The sequence below is a fragment of the Heterodontus francisci genome, chromosome 23 (assembly GCF_036365525.1).
Source record: "Heterodontus francisci isolate sHetFra1 chromosome 23, sHetFra1.hap1, whole genome shotgun sequence".
NCBI classification, from domain to species: Eukaryota; Metazoa; Chordata; class Chondrichthyes; order Heterodontiformes; family Heterodontidae; genus Heterodontus; species Heterodontus francisci.
In genome coordinates this window covers 19,566,739-19,581,707 of record NC_090393.1, presented here as the reverse complement: position 1 = coordinate 19,581,707, position 14,969 = coordinate 19,566,739, and the positions used below count along the sequence as shown (strand labels likewise).

General features: G+C 43.8%; 1 protein-coding gene across 1 annotated transcript in view; it reads left to right on the top strand.

Moving 5' to 3' along the window:
- LOC137382906 (probable E3 ubiquitin-protein ligase HECTD4) overlaps positions 1-14,969 on the top strand; it is a 361,123-nt gene that overhangs the window by 207,428 nt on the left and 138,726 nt on the right. Inside the window, exons 20-24 of the mRNA XM_068055483.1 lie at positions 3,600-3,709; positions 5,460-5,667; positions 10,993-11,112; positions 11,424-11,528; positions 11,671-11,834. Of these exons, the coding sequence (XP_067911584.1) occupies positions 3,600-3,709; positions 5,460-5,667; positions 10,993-11,112; positions 11,424-11,528; positions 11,671-11,834 (707 nt within the window). The remainder of the gene's footprint in view (positions 1-3,599; positions 3,710-5,459; positions 5,668-10,992; positions 11,113-11,423; positions 11,529-11,670; positions 11,835-14,969) is intronic.

Below are 14,969 nucleotides of genomic sequence, written 5' to 3'. Positions count from 1 at the left end.
GTTACTCGTCTCAGGATTCCTAGCCTCTGACCTGCTCTTGTAGCCACAGTATTTATATGGCTACTCCAGTTCAGTTTCTGGTCAATGGTAGCCCCTAGGATGTTGATAGTGGGGGATTCAGCAATGGTAATGCTGTTGAATGTCATGGGGAGATGGTTAGATTCTCTCTTGTTGGAGATGGTCATTGCCTGGCACTTGTGTGGCGCGAATGTTACTTGCCACTTATCAGCCCAAGCCTGGATATTGTCCAGGTCTTGCTGCATTTCTACACGGACTGCTTCAGTATCTGAGGAGTCACGAATGGTGCTGAACATTGTGCAATCATCCACAAACATCCCCACTTCTGACCTTATGATTGAAGGAAGGTCATTGATGAAGCAGCTGAAGATGGTTGGGCCCAGGACACTACCCTGAGGAACTGCTGCAGTGATGTCCTGGAGCTGAGATGATTGATCTCCAACAACCACAACCATCCTCCTTTGCGCTTGGTATGACTCCAGCCAGCGGAGGGTTTTCCCCCTGATTCCCATTGACTTCAGTTTTTCTAGGGCTCCTTGATGCCATACTCGGTCAAATGCTGCCTTGATGTCAAGGGCAGTCACTCTCACCTCGCCTCCTAAGTTCAGCTCTTTTGTCCATGTTTGAACCAAGGCTGTAATGAGGTCAGGAGTTAAGTGGCCCTGGCGGAACCCAAACTGAGCATCACTGAGCAGGTTATTGCTAAGCAAGTGCCGCTTGATTGCACTGTTGATGACACCTTCCATCACTTTACTAATGATTGAGTAGGCTGATGGGGCGGTAATTGGCCAGGTTTGAATTGTCCTGCTTTTTGTTTACAGGACATACCTGGGCAATTTTCCACATTGCAGGGTAGATGCCAGTGTTGTAGCTATACTGGAACAGCTTGGCTAGGGGCGTGGCAAGTTCTGGAGCACAGGTCTTCAGTACTATTGCCGGAATTTTGTCAGGGCCCATAGCTTTTTCAGTATCCAGTGCCTTCAGTCGTTTCTTGATATCACGCGGAGTGAATCGAATTGGCTGAAGTCTGGCATCTGTGATTCTGGGGACTTCAGGAGGAGGCTGACATGGATCATCAACCCGGCACTTCTGGCTGAAGATTGTTGCAAATGCTTCAGCCTTATCTTTCGCACTGATGTGCTGGGCTCCCCCATTATTGAGGATGGGGATATTTGTGGAGCCACCTCCTCCAGTTAGTTGCTTAATTGTCCACCACCATTCACGGCTGGGTGTGGCACGACTGCAGAGCTTAGATCTGATCCGTTGGTTATGGGATTGCTTAGCTCTGTCCATCTCATGCTGCTTACGCAGTTTGGCATGCAGGTAGTCCTGTGTTGTAGCTCCACCACGTTGACGCCTCATTTTGAGGTATGCCTGGTGCTGCTCCTGGCATGCCCTCCTGCACTCTTCATTGAACCAGGGTTGGTCTCCTGGCTTGATGGTAATGGTAGAGTGGGGGATATGCCAGGCCATGAGGTTACAGATTGTGGTTGAGAACAATTCTGCTGCTGCTGATGGCCCACAGCGCCTCATGGATGCCCAGTTTTGCATTGCTATATCTGTTTGAAAACTATCCCATTTAGCACTGTGATAGTGCCACACAACATGACGACAGTATCCTCAATGGGAAGGCAGGACTTGGTCTCCACAATGACTGTGTGGTGGTCACTCCTACCAATACAGTCATGGACAGAAGCATCTGCAGCAGGCAGATTGGTGAGGACGAGGTCAAGTATGTTTTTCTCTCGTGTTGGTTCCCCCACCACCTGCCGCAGACCCAGTCTAGCAGCTATGTCCTTGAGGGCTCGGCCAGCTTGGTCAGTAGTGGTGCTACCGAGCCACTTTTGGTGATGGACATTGAAGTCCCCCACCCAGCGTACATTTTGTGCCCTTGCCAACCTTAATGTTTCCTCCAAGTGGTCAACATGGAGGAGTACTGAGTCATCAGCTGAGGGAGGGCAGTAGGTGGTAATCAGTAGGAGGTTACCTTGCCCATGTTTGACCTGATGCCATGAGACTTCATGAGGTCCAGAGTCGATGTTGAGGACTCCCAGGGCAACTCCCTCCCTACTGTATGCTACTGTCCCGCCACCTCTGCTGGGTCTGTCCTGCTGGTGAGACAGGACATAGCGGGGGATGGTGATGGCCGTGTCTGGGACATTGTAAGGTATGATTCCGTGAGTATGACTGTGTCAGGCTGTTGCTTGACTAGTCTGTGGGACAGCTCTCCCAACTTTGGCACAAGCCCCCAGATGTTAGTAAGGAGGACTTTGCAGGGTCAACAGGGCTGGGTTTGCCGTTGTCGTTTCCAGTGCCTAGGTCGATGCCGGGTGGTCCGTCCGGTTTCATTCCTTTTTATTGGCTTCGTAGCGGTTCGGTACAACTGAGTGGCTTGCTAGGCCATTTCAGAGGGCATGTAAGAGTTAACCACATTGCTCTGGGTCTGGAGTCACATGTAGGCTAGACCAGGTAAGGAGAGCAGATTTCCTTCCCTAAAGGACATTAGTGAACCGGATGGGTTTTTACAACAATCGACAATGGTTTCATGGCCATCATTAGACTAGCTTTTAATTCCAGATTTATTAATTAAATTCAAATTCCACCTTCTGCTGTGGTGGGATTCGAACCCATGTCCCCAAGGAAATACCCTGGGTCTCTGGGTTACTAGTCCAGTGATAATACCACTACGCCACCGCCTACCCATCACTTGTAGGGGAACTTGCATATGTTGGTGTTCCCATGCACCTGTTGCACTTGTCCTTCTAGGTAGTAGAGGTCACAAGTTTGGGAAGTGCTGTAAAAAGAACCTTGCCGAATTGTTGCAGCGCCTCCTGTAGATAGGACACATTGCTGCCACTAAGTGGGCTGCTTTGCCCTGGATGGTGTCAAGCATTTTCAGTGGTGTTGGAGCTGCACTCATCCATGCAAGTGGAGAGTATTCCATCACACTCCTGACTTGTGCCTTGTAGATAGTGGAAAGGCTTCGGGGAGTTGAGTTACTTGCCGCAGAATTCCCAGCCTCTGTCCTGCTCTTGTAGCCACAGTATTTATATAGCTGGTCCAGTTACCATTCTAGTCAATGGTAACCCCCAGGATGTTGGTGAGGGATTCAGTGATGGTAATACCGTTGAATGTCAAGGGGGGGATGATTAGATCTTGATGTTGTTCGATGGAGGTGGTCATTGCCTAGCACTTGTGTTGGGTGAGTGTTTTATGTTACTACTGCTCATTCAAGCCATGCATTGTTCCCTAATGGAAAGGGCAGGAAGGTTATGACCTTTGCTGGTTTTACTTTCTAACCAGGTGATGGAACCTGTGCCATAGGCTTTTCTTTCCTTCTCCCCTAACTCTTGGACTGTCTGTCTTGTAGAGTGTGTGTGGTGCACCCACAGCTGATCATTATGCAACTCAGTTATTCATTTTATTTCCTGTATTTTTAAAGTAAATATTTGAATAGAAGCTGTATCTGTGTTCCAGAAGTTGACTAAATCATTCATTTTTCAGATGATTAAAACCATGACTGTCTGGTTGACTCTCATCCATTACATATGTAAAGTTCAATACCCTGTTCTCTTGTGTAGACTGCTTTGCTCTTGAAAACACAAGTTCCCGTTTTCACGGAAATAGGTGATGACCCCTACGCAGGAACTGAACAAAGCCAGTCAGGGAAGCTCCCCTCTTTGGATGACAGGTGATGGATGTTAATCTGATTATGATCAGGATAAAATTTCACTTGTATTTTAGTTCCAGGAATTATTTCACATTTAAAAAGCAAATGGTTATATTGAAGGTTTTGGACAAGAGGTGCAGGGAGAATATGAGGAAGAACTATTTTACGCAGTGGGTGGTAATGACCTGGAACTCGCTGCCCATAAGGCTGGTGGAAGCACAGACAATCAATGACCTCAAAAGGAAATTGGATGGTCACTTGAAGGAAATAAATTTGAAGGGCTACAGGGTTTGAGCAGGGAGTGGGACTGACTGGGTAGCTGCGTGGAGAACCGGCATAGAGTCGGTGGGCTGAATGTCTCTATGGTTTGGCAAACTGTGAAATTTGCAATCGCTATCTAATCTTTGTGAATGTTACTGAATAGTTGAGGTTGCAGTGTAGCTACTGACTAATACTGCTGGCTGTGAACCTGCTTTATATGATGTAAAGAGTTCTGCATTTATACATGCATGGGCTCAGCACAAATGGACAGAGCTATGCTGCTGGCTGGTAAATTTTAAACTTGAATGTTGGTAGGAACATTGACACTTGTAAAACATTTAAATAGACTCTCTGCTTAAGTTTATCAAGTGTCTGGAAGATTCAGTGGACCCTTTGTACATTTTTTGAACCTACTGAAGATTTATGCTCCAGTGTGATGTTGAGCCAGCAGTGAGACTCACTGATTCACGGAACTTATCACTGTGGAGTTACGTCAGTTGCAGCAAAAATGCCAAAATAACCACACCTTTGATAATCAGTTGATTAAAAGCAGCTAATTTTACTGATTTGCTTTTGTAATTTTACTGTTGCTTTGTTCTTGGGTAGTCTTTTGTGACATAGTTACTTCTGAACTTATAAAGCTTGCTGATATGTGAACATTCGAAAAATGAGGGATAGCAAATGATGTGCAAATCCACCTAGCCTGTCGCACGCAATTACGATGTCTTGTGCGTATATGTACATTTCCCCACCCCACCAGGAGAGGTGAAAAGCAAGATTTAAAAATCCAGGCCAATTAGGTGAAAAATCTGGAACATTCTTCTAATCCTTTAGGTGATTGAAACTGTTCCAAGAGATCACTCTAGCTCTGATTAATGTTACACAGTACCTGCCTCTCATATGAGGTAACCTCTGCCCTAGCCAGAAATAGGTCCAGCTCTCACTTGAATGAATTCAACATATCAGTAATCAAAACAAAAAATTTGGAGATATTCAGGTCAGGCAGCCTCTGTGGAGAGAGAAACAAAGTTAACATTTTAGACCGATGACAGTTCATCAGAACTGAAGGTCATCAACCTGAAACATTAACTCTGTTTCTCTCTACACAGATGCTGCCAGACCTGCTGAGCATTTTCAGCATTTTCTGTTTTTATTTCCAATTTCCAGCATCTGCAGTATTTGCCTTTTTTTCCGACAAATGAGTGTTCATCGCATAAGCTGACAGCCTATTCCATAGGTTCCCAATTCTGTGGGAAATGAACCACCACCTAACATGCAACCTAGTCTGCCTTTACATAGCTTGACTTTGTTAGCCCAGTACTCCGTAGCCTATTTAGTTGAAACAATATATGGGAGCTAGATGCTGACTGTACCACCTACTGCCAGGTGCATTAATTGAGGGTTTAAATGTTCCACTTGTCAGTCTGGATTGGTATAGGATTGTATTGAAATTGCTTGAATTAAGACTGATAAATGTTAGAATGCTGCTAAATTAATTCCTTTTCACTAGGAACTACCGTATGCTGGAGGAAAAGGAAGAGCCTGGCTTTCTGACTGGCTTGAAGATCCCTGCCCCATGGGCAGCAGGGAAGACAGTAGAAACAGTCCATCCTGTGAGGGACAACTACAAGTTCAAAGAGACTGTCCACATTCCTGGTGCACGCTGCCTCTATCTGAGGTTTGACGCTCGCTGCTCTTCCCAATATGACTATGACAAGGTAAATTCATTGTAATCACGTTCAAATTGTCAGGATTAGAGTTCAACATGATGGGTTCAATCCTTTTTGTAAAACCTTTAGGGATAGAACTGATGCAGTGATGCAAACAAAATTGTGTAAACAAATTTTCTTCCTATTTATAATTTGAGTGAGCCAGCACTGGCCCCTCGGGTGCTAAGTTCAAAATCCCAGTCTGAGTTGTCATCGAAAACTGCATCCTTCAATGAAGGAATCCATTGGACCTGGAGAAATCTGCATGAGTCTCTGAAGATTATCTATACCAGAGGGTCTTGGAGGAAACACCAGAGACAGCTCTCATAGGAACCAAACAAAACGAAGAAGAATTTGAAAGAAGAGACCAACCAAAGAGAAATTAATTACCTTCCCATTTACAATCAAAACCAAGTATATCTGCAACTTCAACTGCAGAATCTGTGGGAGTCTGAAGGCCTGTGTCTGCTTTCTTTAGTTGGTGTTATTGTATTTGTTCCAGAAGCAGCCATTTAATGCCCATTTCTTCCAAGTTTTGGGTTCCAAGTTTTCCTGCCTCCTTACTTTGCTGTGGGTTTCGTTGGCTTCAAATTAGTGTCCATGATGTGTGCAGAACTTTGCTCCCAGAGTGTAAAGTGAATTCCTTTTTAAGATGGGTGGTCCTTATTGTTATCCAGTTTATTCATATTTTCCTTGAACTTGGTTCTGTGATTTGAGTACCTGCAGAGTGGTGTGAAATCATTTTCATTAACTAGTAGGATTTAATCCTCTAGACACCACTGCAAGCGTTCAATTGTTTTTACACAGGAACATAGGAGCAGGAGTAGGTCATTCAGCCCATCAAGCATACTCTGCCATTCAATACGATCATGGCTGATCATCCACGCCAATGCCTTTTTCCCACATTACCCCCATATCCCTTTGTCATTGGTGTTTAGAAATCTGTCAATCTCTGCTTTAAACATACTCAGTGAGCTTCCACAGCTCTCTGGGGTAGAGAATTCGAAAGATTCACAACCCTCTGAGTAAAGAAACTTCTCCTCATGTCTGTCTTAAGTGGCTTTCCCCTTTATTTTGAAATTGTGTCACCTGGTTCTAGACTCCTAACCAAGGGAAAACACCTTACCTGCATCAACCCTGTCTATCCTCTTAAGTATTTTGTAGGTTTCAATGAGATCACCCCTCATTCTGCGAAACTCTAGAGAATACAGGCCCAGTTTCCCCAATCTCTCTTCATAGGACAGTCCTGCCATCCCGGGAACAAGTCTGGTGAACCTTCGTTGCACTCCCTCTATGGCAATAATATCCTTCCTAAGGTAAGGGAACCAAAACTGCACACAGTACAGCACAGGTGCAGTCTAACCAAGGTTCCATATAATTGAAGCAAGACTTTGCTACTCCTGTACTCAAATCCTCTTGTGATAAAGACTAACATACCATTAACCTTCCGAATTGCTTGCTGCACCTGCATGTTTAGTTTTCAGTGACTTAGTGACGAGGGCACCCAGGTTCCTTTGTACATCTACACTTTCTAATCTCTTACCATTTAAGAAATACCCTGCACATCTGTACCTCCTACCAAAGTGTATAACCTCACATTTTTCCCACATGATATTCCATCTGCCATGTTTTTGCCCATTCACTTAGTCTGTCCAAATCCCCTTGAAGCCGCTTTGCATCTTCCTTACGACATGCATTCCCACCTAGTTTGGTGTACTTGGAAATATTACATGTGGTCCCCACGTCCAAATCATTAATATATATTGTGAACAGCTAGGGTCCAAGTACTGATCTTTGCAGCATCTTGCTAGTTACAGCCTGTCAAAGCGAGAATGACCCATTTATTCCTACTCGCTGTTTTCTGCCTGTAAACTAATCCTTAATCCATGCCAGTATATTGCCTCCTATCCCATATGCTTTAATTTTGCTAACTAACCTCCTGTGGGGGACTTTATCAAAAGTCTTTTAAAAATCCAAGTATACTACGTCCACCGACCCCTTCTTTTCCACCCCCCCCCCGCCCATCAATTCTGTTAGTAACATCCTCAAAAAACGCCAACAGGTTCATCAAACATTTGCAACCATCCAATCTGCAGGAACCGTTCCAGAATCTGTAGAATTTTGGAAGGTGATTACCAATGCATCCGCTATCTCCATAGCTACCTCTTTCAACACTCTGGGATATAGAATATTAGGTCCTGGGGATTTATCAACCTTCAGTACCATTAATTTCTCCAATACAGCCGCCTTACTAATACTAATTCCCTTCAATTCTTCATTTTCCCTAATCCTTTGGATCACTAATTCTGGGAGATTTCTTGTATCTTCCTCAGTGAAGACAGACACAAGTAATCATTTAGCTTCTCTGCCGTTTCTCTATTCCCTATTATAAATTCTCCTGACTGTGACTGTAATGGACCCACATTTGTCTTAGCCAAACATTTCCTTTTTATGTATCTATTGAAGCTTTTACAGTCCTTTTTTTATGTTTTTTGCTAGTTTACATTCATATTCTATACTTCCTTTATCAGTTTCTTGGTCCTCCTTTGCTGTATTCTAAAATCCTCCCAATCCTCAGGTTTACTACTATTTCTGGCAACTTTATAGGCCTTTTCTTTTAATCTTATACAATCCTTAACTACTTTTATTAGCCATGGTTGACTGCCTTTTCTTTTGGGGTTTTTGTGCCTTGAAGGAATGTATAGTTGCTGTAAACTATGTAATATTTCTTAAGACTTTCAATTGCCTATGTACTGTCATACTTTTTTAATGTATTTTCCCAATCCACCTCAACCAATTTGCCACTCATACCATCATAATTTCCTTTGTTCAAATTTAACGACCTCACTTTCAAGCATAATGTAAAATTCTATCATATTATGGTCACTCATTCCTAAAAGTTCTTTTACAATAATATTATTAATTAGCCCTTTCTCATTACATAATAGATTTAAAATGGCCTGTTCTCTTGTCGGTTCCTCAACGTACTGCTCTAGAAAACCATCCCTAACACTCCAGAAACTCGTCCTCCACAGCATTAGTGCTTATTAGATTTACCCAGTTTATATGCAGATTGAAGTCACCCATGATTACTGTATTACCCATGCTATATGCTTCTCTAATCCCTTGATTAGTACCATGCTCCACACTACCACTACTGTTTGGCCAATAACCAACTCCTGCCAATGTTTATAAAAGCAAAATACTGCGGATGCTGGAAATCTGAAACAAAAACAAGAAATGCTGGATTCACTCAGCAGGTCTGGCAGCATCTGTGGAAAGAGAAGCAGAGTTAACGTTTCGGGTCAGTGACCCTTCTTCGGAACTGCCAAATATTAGAAAAGTCACAGATTATAAACAAGTGAGGTGGGGGTTGGCCAATGTTTGCTGCCCCTTGTTTCTTAGCTCCACCCAAACCGATTCCACATTTTGTTCTTCTGATCTGCGATGCTCCCTTACTAATGTACTGAACCCATCCTTTATTATCAGTGCAACACCACCTTTTCCCTTTTGCCTCTCCTTCCTAAATGTTGAATATCCTTGACTATTCAGTTCCCAGTCTTGGTCGCCATGTTTCCTTTTGGCAATTAGATCATACCCATTTACCTCTATTTGTGCCTTTAAATCATCTAGTTGTGAATGTTGCGTGCATTCGGATAGAGTGCCCTTAACCTTGTCATCTTAACATTATTCTGCATTCTAAGCCTAGTTGATGCTCACCTTTTGTCTTGTCTGCCTTCTAATGTCGCTTGCTACTTTTCTATTTTTTTGGAACCAGCTTTACTTCCTTTCAATTTGAGCTCCCCTCAGGTTCCCATCCCCCTGACAAGCTAGTTTAAACCATCCCCAACAACACTAGCAAGTCTCCCTGCTAGGATATTAGTTCCAATCCGTTGAGGTATAGCCTGTCCATCTTGTACAGGTACCACCTGCCCCAGAACCGTTCTCAGTGCCTCAGAAATCTGATGCCCTCCCTCCTACACCAATTCTCCAGCCACGTGTTCAATCTATCAATCCTCCTATTCCTGTGCTTACTAGCACGTGGCATTGGGAGTAATCCTGTGATTACTGCTCTTGAGATCCTGCTTTTTAATTTCCTTCCTAACTCCCTAAAATCTGCTTTCAGGACCTCATCCCTCTTCCTACCTATGTCATTGGTACCAATGTGGACCACGACCTCCGGCTGTTCACCCTCCCCCAGAAGGATGTCCTGCAGCTGTTCCATGGCACCAGGGAGGCAACGCACCATCCTGGAGTCACGTTTACTACTGCAGAAACACAGTCTAATCCCCTGACTATCGAATCCCCTATCACTATTGCTCTTCTACTCCTCTTACTCCCCTGCTGTGCAGCTGAGCCACCTGTGGTGCCATGGACTTTGCTCTGGCTGCACTCCCCTGAGCAACCATCGCCCTCCAAAATGGAAAACCGATGAGCAAGCAAGATAAACTCGGGACTCCTGCACTGCCTGCCTGGTTCTCTGCGACTGTCTGGCAGTCGCCCATTCCCCCTCTGCCCACATGCTCCTAACCTGTAGTGTGACCACCTCTGTAAAAGTGCTATCCACGCAGTCCTCCGTCTCGTGGATGCACAACAGTGACTCCAGCCGCCGCTCAAGTTCTGAACCCTGGAGCTCAAGCTGCTGCAGCCGTTGACACTTCCTGCAGACGTGTTCATCTGGGACACGTGGTGTGTCCATAACTTCTCACATACCACACAATGTATATTCCACTTGGCTGAGCTGCCCTCCATACCTTAACTTTAATTAACTTTATTATAAGTAGATTAACTTACCAGTTACTCACCAATCAGCTTCTTCCCCTGCACCGAAGAGAGAATCAGCTACTGGAGGCTGAAAAAAGGTAGAAAAAAGAAAGGAGCCCCTTCCTTACCGATTTCCCTCAATTCACCAAACTCTCACTTTACACTCTATACACAAAGCAGCACTGAGAAAGCCCTGCTTTTATACTTGCTGAAAAATAACTGATTCAAGCTTCTGAAAACCAGTTCAAGCCAGCTCCAAAGTAACTTGCTGCAGCTGCTCCCGGAGAGCTTGTATATCCCTGTATTAAGGCTGGAATAAAACTTAACTTCTCCTTACTCCAGCAGTAATTTTAGTTAACTGCTAAATTGAAGAAAACAACTTGACTTTAGATGGAAATTAATCCTTAAAACTCCTCACCAGACTTGGCAGCTCTCAGTCCAAAAACATATTTGGTAAATTTCTGTCTGAAATATTTTAGTGCAATTAATAGCCAGATTATTTTAAATGAAAGATTTTCCTAACTGAAGAGGTATTGCTGTCCTTCAATTATGCACAATTTATTTTTGTAGCTGGTGATATATGCAGGTCCAAACACTAATAGCAGGAAAGTAGCCGAGTATGGAGGAAATACGTTGGGTTATGGAAGTCGCAGTGTACTGGGAACTGGTTGGCCGAAGGACTTGGTCAAGGTAATTAAAACTTTGTTTTTTTTCTGTGCATATATATATTATACATTTTATAATGAGAAAGGTTGTGTTTTTTCCTTTTAATTATTTGTGAACTGCAGTCCTTCTCCCGTATACTTAGTTTTGAAATAAACTTGATTTTTTTCAGAGAATGCAGAGTGAAATTTTGATGTATGTATTGTAGATACTGAAATGAGGTAATGTAGTTTGATAGTGCAAAACCACTGCTTTGTACACATTAGCCTTATTTAGAATTGTTGCCATGCTTAGTTCAATTGGGCCGGAAATGTAAATCATATATATGTATTTTTCAGGTTGAGGGAGACACAGTGACATTTTCTTTTGAGATGAGGAGTGGACGAGAGCACAACACGCCTGATAAAGCCATGTGGGGATTCGCTTGTACTGTTCGAGCCCAGGTAACGTAGTTTGTTCCAGTTTGATTGCCATAATGTAAATGTAGACCTGTTTCTGATTGGCACAATCTTGTCTTTGGTACATTCTGTTGCATTTAGCAATTAACTTTGAAGCCTCTGCTTGCTTTATTTGGTTTGTTAACAGGAGTCTTCAGAGGACGTTTCAGGGGGGCTCCCCTTCCTGGCTGATCTTGCATTGGGTCTCTCTGTATTAGCCTGTTCCATGCTACGGATCCTTTATAATGGACCTGAGACTACGAAAGAGGAGGAAGCATGTCAACAGCTACTCAGATCAAAACTGCTACAGAGGCAAGATGCCTGATTATTTTCTCATTTGGCAAAATTGTCGCCTTTCTCTCTCTTTTGGTGGGTGGGAAATTGCTGTGTTGTTGCCTGTTTGATTCCTGAATTGGGTTTTCATTGCTCTAGTGTTTCAGCTACTAGGCTGTTAAAAGCAGTGAATTTCAAACTAATGTTGAATGTGTATTGGAAGGCTTGTTAAGATATGAGTGGTTGTCGAGTGTTATTTAAACAAGTACACTACATAGGATGGGTTGGTGCATTGACTTAAACACCATGTTTTACTTCTATGATGTGAATTCAATTCCTCCAATTTTGCATGTCAGAATTACCAAAGAATGAATGTTACTGATCAGAAAATGAGATAGCCTTTAAGGATGCAAAGAATTGAAAGAGACCTTCTTCCGTTATATGGCTATAAGGGTCCTTGCTATGTGCTATGAACTTGTGTGATCTCAAGCCAGTTTCCAGAGGTATAGGCCAAAATCACAAAGCTGTCCTTAATTCTGCACTGAATTGCCATTCTTGCTTACTGTAAAACAGTATATCTTTTCCTGTACTAACACCATGGTAGATCTGCTATGCATTTAAATTCTTGGGAGTGTTGATCACTTCAAATTGGTTACTGCATAACTTGAAACAGCCAGTCCCTGTGGAAAGTACAAACTATCTGGACCAGGAGTCCCTGCATTCATGGCTCATTGCTAAGGAAATAATGTGACGCAAATTCCTTTTCTTCAATTATATTTTGAGGGAAATATGCATAGCCATAGTTAAACTCTTTTGAAATGGGTTGAAAGAGGTTGGAAGCTTGCTAATCTTTTTACAAGGGAGCAGCTAATCATTCAAAGATGCTGATCCTGCAACAGGTGTGAGTATTGTAACAAGCACTTCATAGAATCATAGAAAGTTTAAGGCACTGAAAGAGGCCACTTGGCCCATCGTGTGTGCTGGCCGAAAAACGATCCACCCATTCTAATCCCACCTTCCAGCATTTGGTTTGTAGCCCTGTAGATTACGGCACTTGAGGTGCGTATTCAAACTCCTTTTGAATGAGTTGAGGGTTTCTGCCTCATCTACCCTTTCAGACAGTGAGTTCCAGACCATCACCACCCTCTGGGTGAAAAAGTTTTTCCTCGTCTCCTCTCTAATTTTTCTACCAATCACTTGAAATGTATGCCCCCTCGTCACTGACCTCCCTGCTAAGGTGAATAGGCCCTTCACCTCCACTGTATCCAGGCCCTTAAAATTTTGTACATTGCAATCAGATCTCCCTTCAGCCTTCTCTGTTCCAAGAAGAACAACCCCAGCCTCTCCAATCTTTCCTCAGAGCTGCATTTTTCCAGTCCTGGCAGCATCCTTGTAAATCTCCTCTGTACCCTTTCGAGTGCAATTACATCCTTTCTCTAACAAGGTGACCAGAACTGCACACAGTACTCAAGTTGTGGTCCAACCAGTGAGTTATACAGTTCCAGCATAACCTCCCTGCTCTTATATTCTATACCTCGGCTAATAAAGGAAAGGATTCCATATGCCTCCTTCACCACCTTATCGACCTGCCCTTCTACCTTCAGGGATCTGTGAACATTCACTCCAAGGTCCCTCACTTCCTCTATACTTCTCAGTATTTTCCCATTAATCGTGAATTCCTTTGCCTTGTTTGACCTCCCCAAATGCATCACCTCACACTTCTCCAGGTTGAATTCCATTTGCCATTTTTCTGCCCGTCTGACCAGACCATCAATATCTTCCTGCAGCTTACAGCTATCCTCCTCGCTATCTATCACACGGCCAATCTTTATCACTTACAAACTTCTTGATCATGCTCCCTCCATTTATGTCCAAGTCGTTAATATATACCACAAAAAGCAGGGGATCCAGTACTGAGCCGTGCGGAACGCCATTGGAAACAGCCCTCCAGTTGCAAAAACAACTGTCAACAATTTGTTTCCTGCCACTGAGCCAATTTTGTATCCACGTTGTTGCATTGACAGTGCCTGCTGGTTTTAACAGCTCCCTACTCTGAACTCTCGCCCCAATTAATAGAAAAATTAATGCTGGATTTTTTGTTTTAGTTTAATTGTGAGCTGTAGAGTCATTTATGGCACAGAAGACGGCCATTTGGCCCATCAAGATCTGAGAGCTTTCAGTTAGAGACTTTGTAATTTTAGTATGCCAGTGTGATTTATTTTTTTTTACTTATTAGGATTAGAGCGTCGCTGGCTAGGCCAGCATTTATTGCCCATTCCTAATTGTTCTTGAGAAAGTGGTGGTGAGCTGCCTTCTTGAACCACTGCATCCTTGAGATGCAGATACACCAACAGTGCTGTTAGGAAGGGAGTTCCAGGATCTTGACCCAGCAACAATGAAGGAATAGTGATTATAGTTCCAAATCAGGGTGGTGGTTGACCTGCAGGGGAGCTTGCAGGTGGTGATCCCATACATCGGCTGCCCTTCGAGGTGGTAGAGGTCGAGGTTTTGGACGGTGCTGTCGATTGAGCCTTGGTGAGTTGCTGCAGTGCATCTTGTAGATGGTACACACTGCTGCCACTGTGCGTCAGTGGTGGAGTCGGGGAGTGAATGTTTGGGGATGGGGTGCCAATTAAGCGGGCTGCTTTGTCCTGGATGGTGTTGAGCTTCTTGAGTGTTGGAGCTGCACACATCCAGGCAAGTGGACAGTTATCTATCACACTCCTGACTTGTGCCTTGTAGATGGTGGACAGGCACTGGGGAGCCAGGAGGTGAGTAACTCGCTGCAGAATTCCCATACAGAATTCCTAGCCTCTTTCCTGCTCTTGTAGCTACAGCATTTATGTGGCTGGTCCAGTTCAGTTTCTGATTAATGGTAACCCCACCCCAGGGTGTTGATAGTGGGGAATTCAGCGATCGTAATGCCATTTAAGATTATGGGGAGATGGTTAGATTCTGTTTGAGATGGTCATTGCCCGGCACTTACGTGGCGTAAATGTTACTTGCCACTTATCAGCCCAAGCCTGAATATTGTCCGGGTCTTGCTGCATATGGATACGGGCTGCTTCAGCATCTGAGGAGTTGCGAGTGGTGTTGAACATTGCACAATCATCAGCGAACATCCCCACTTCTGACCTTATGGAGGGAAGGTCATTGATGAAGCAGCTGAAGATG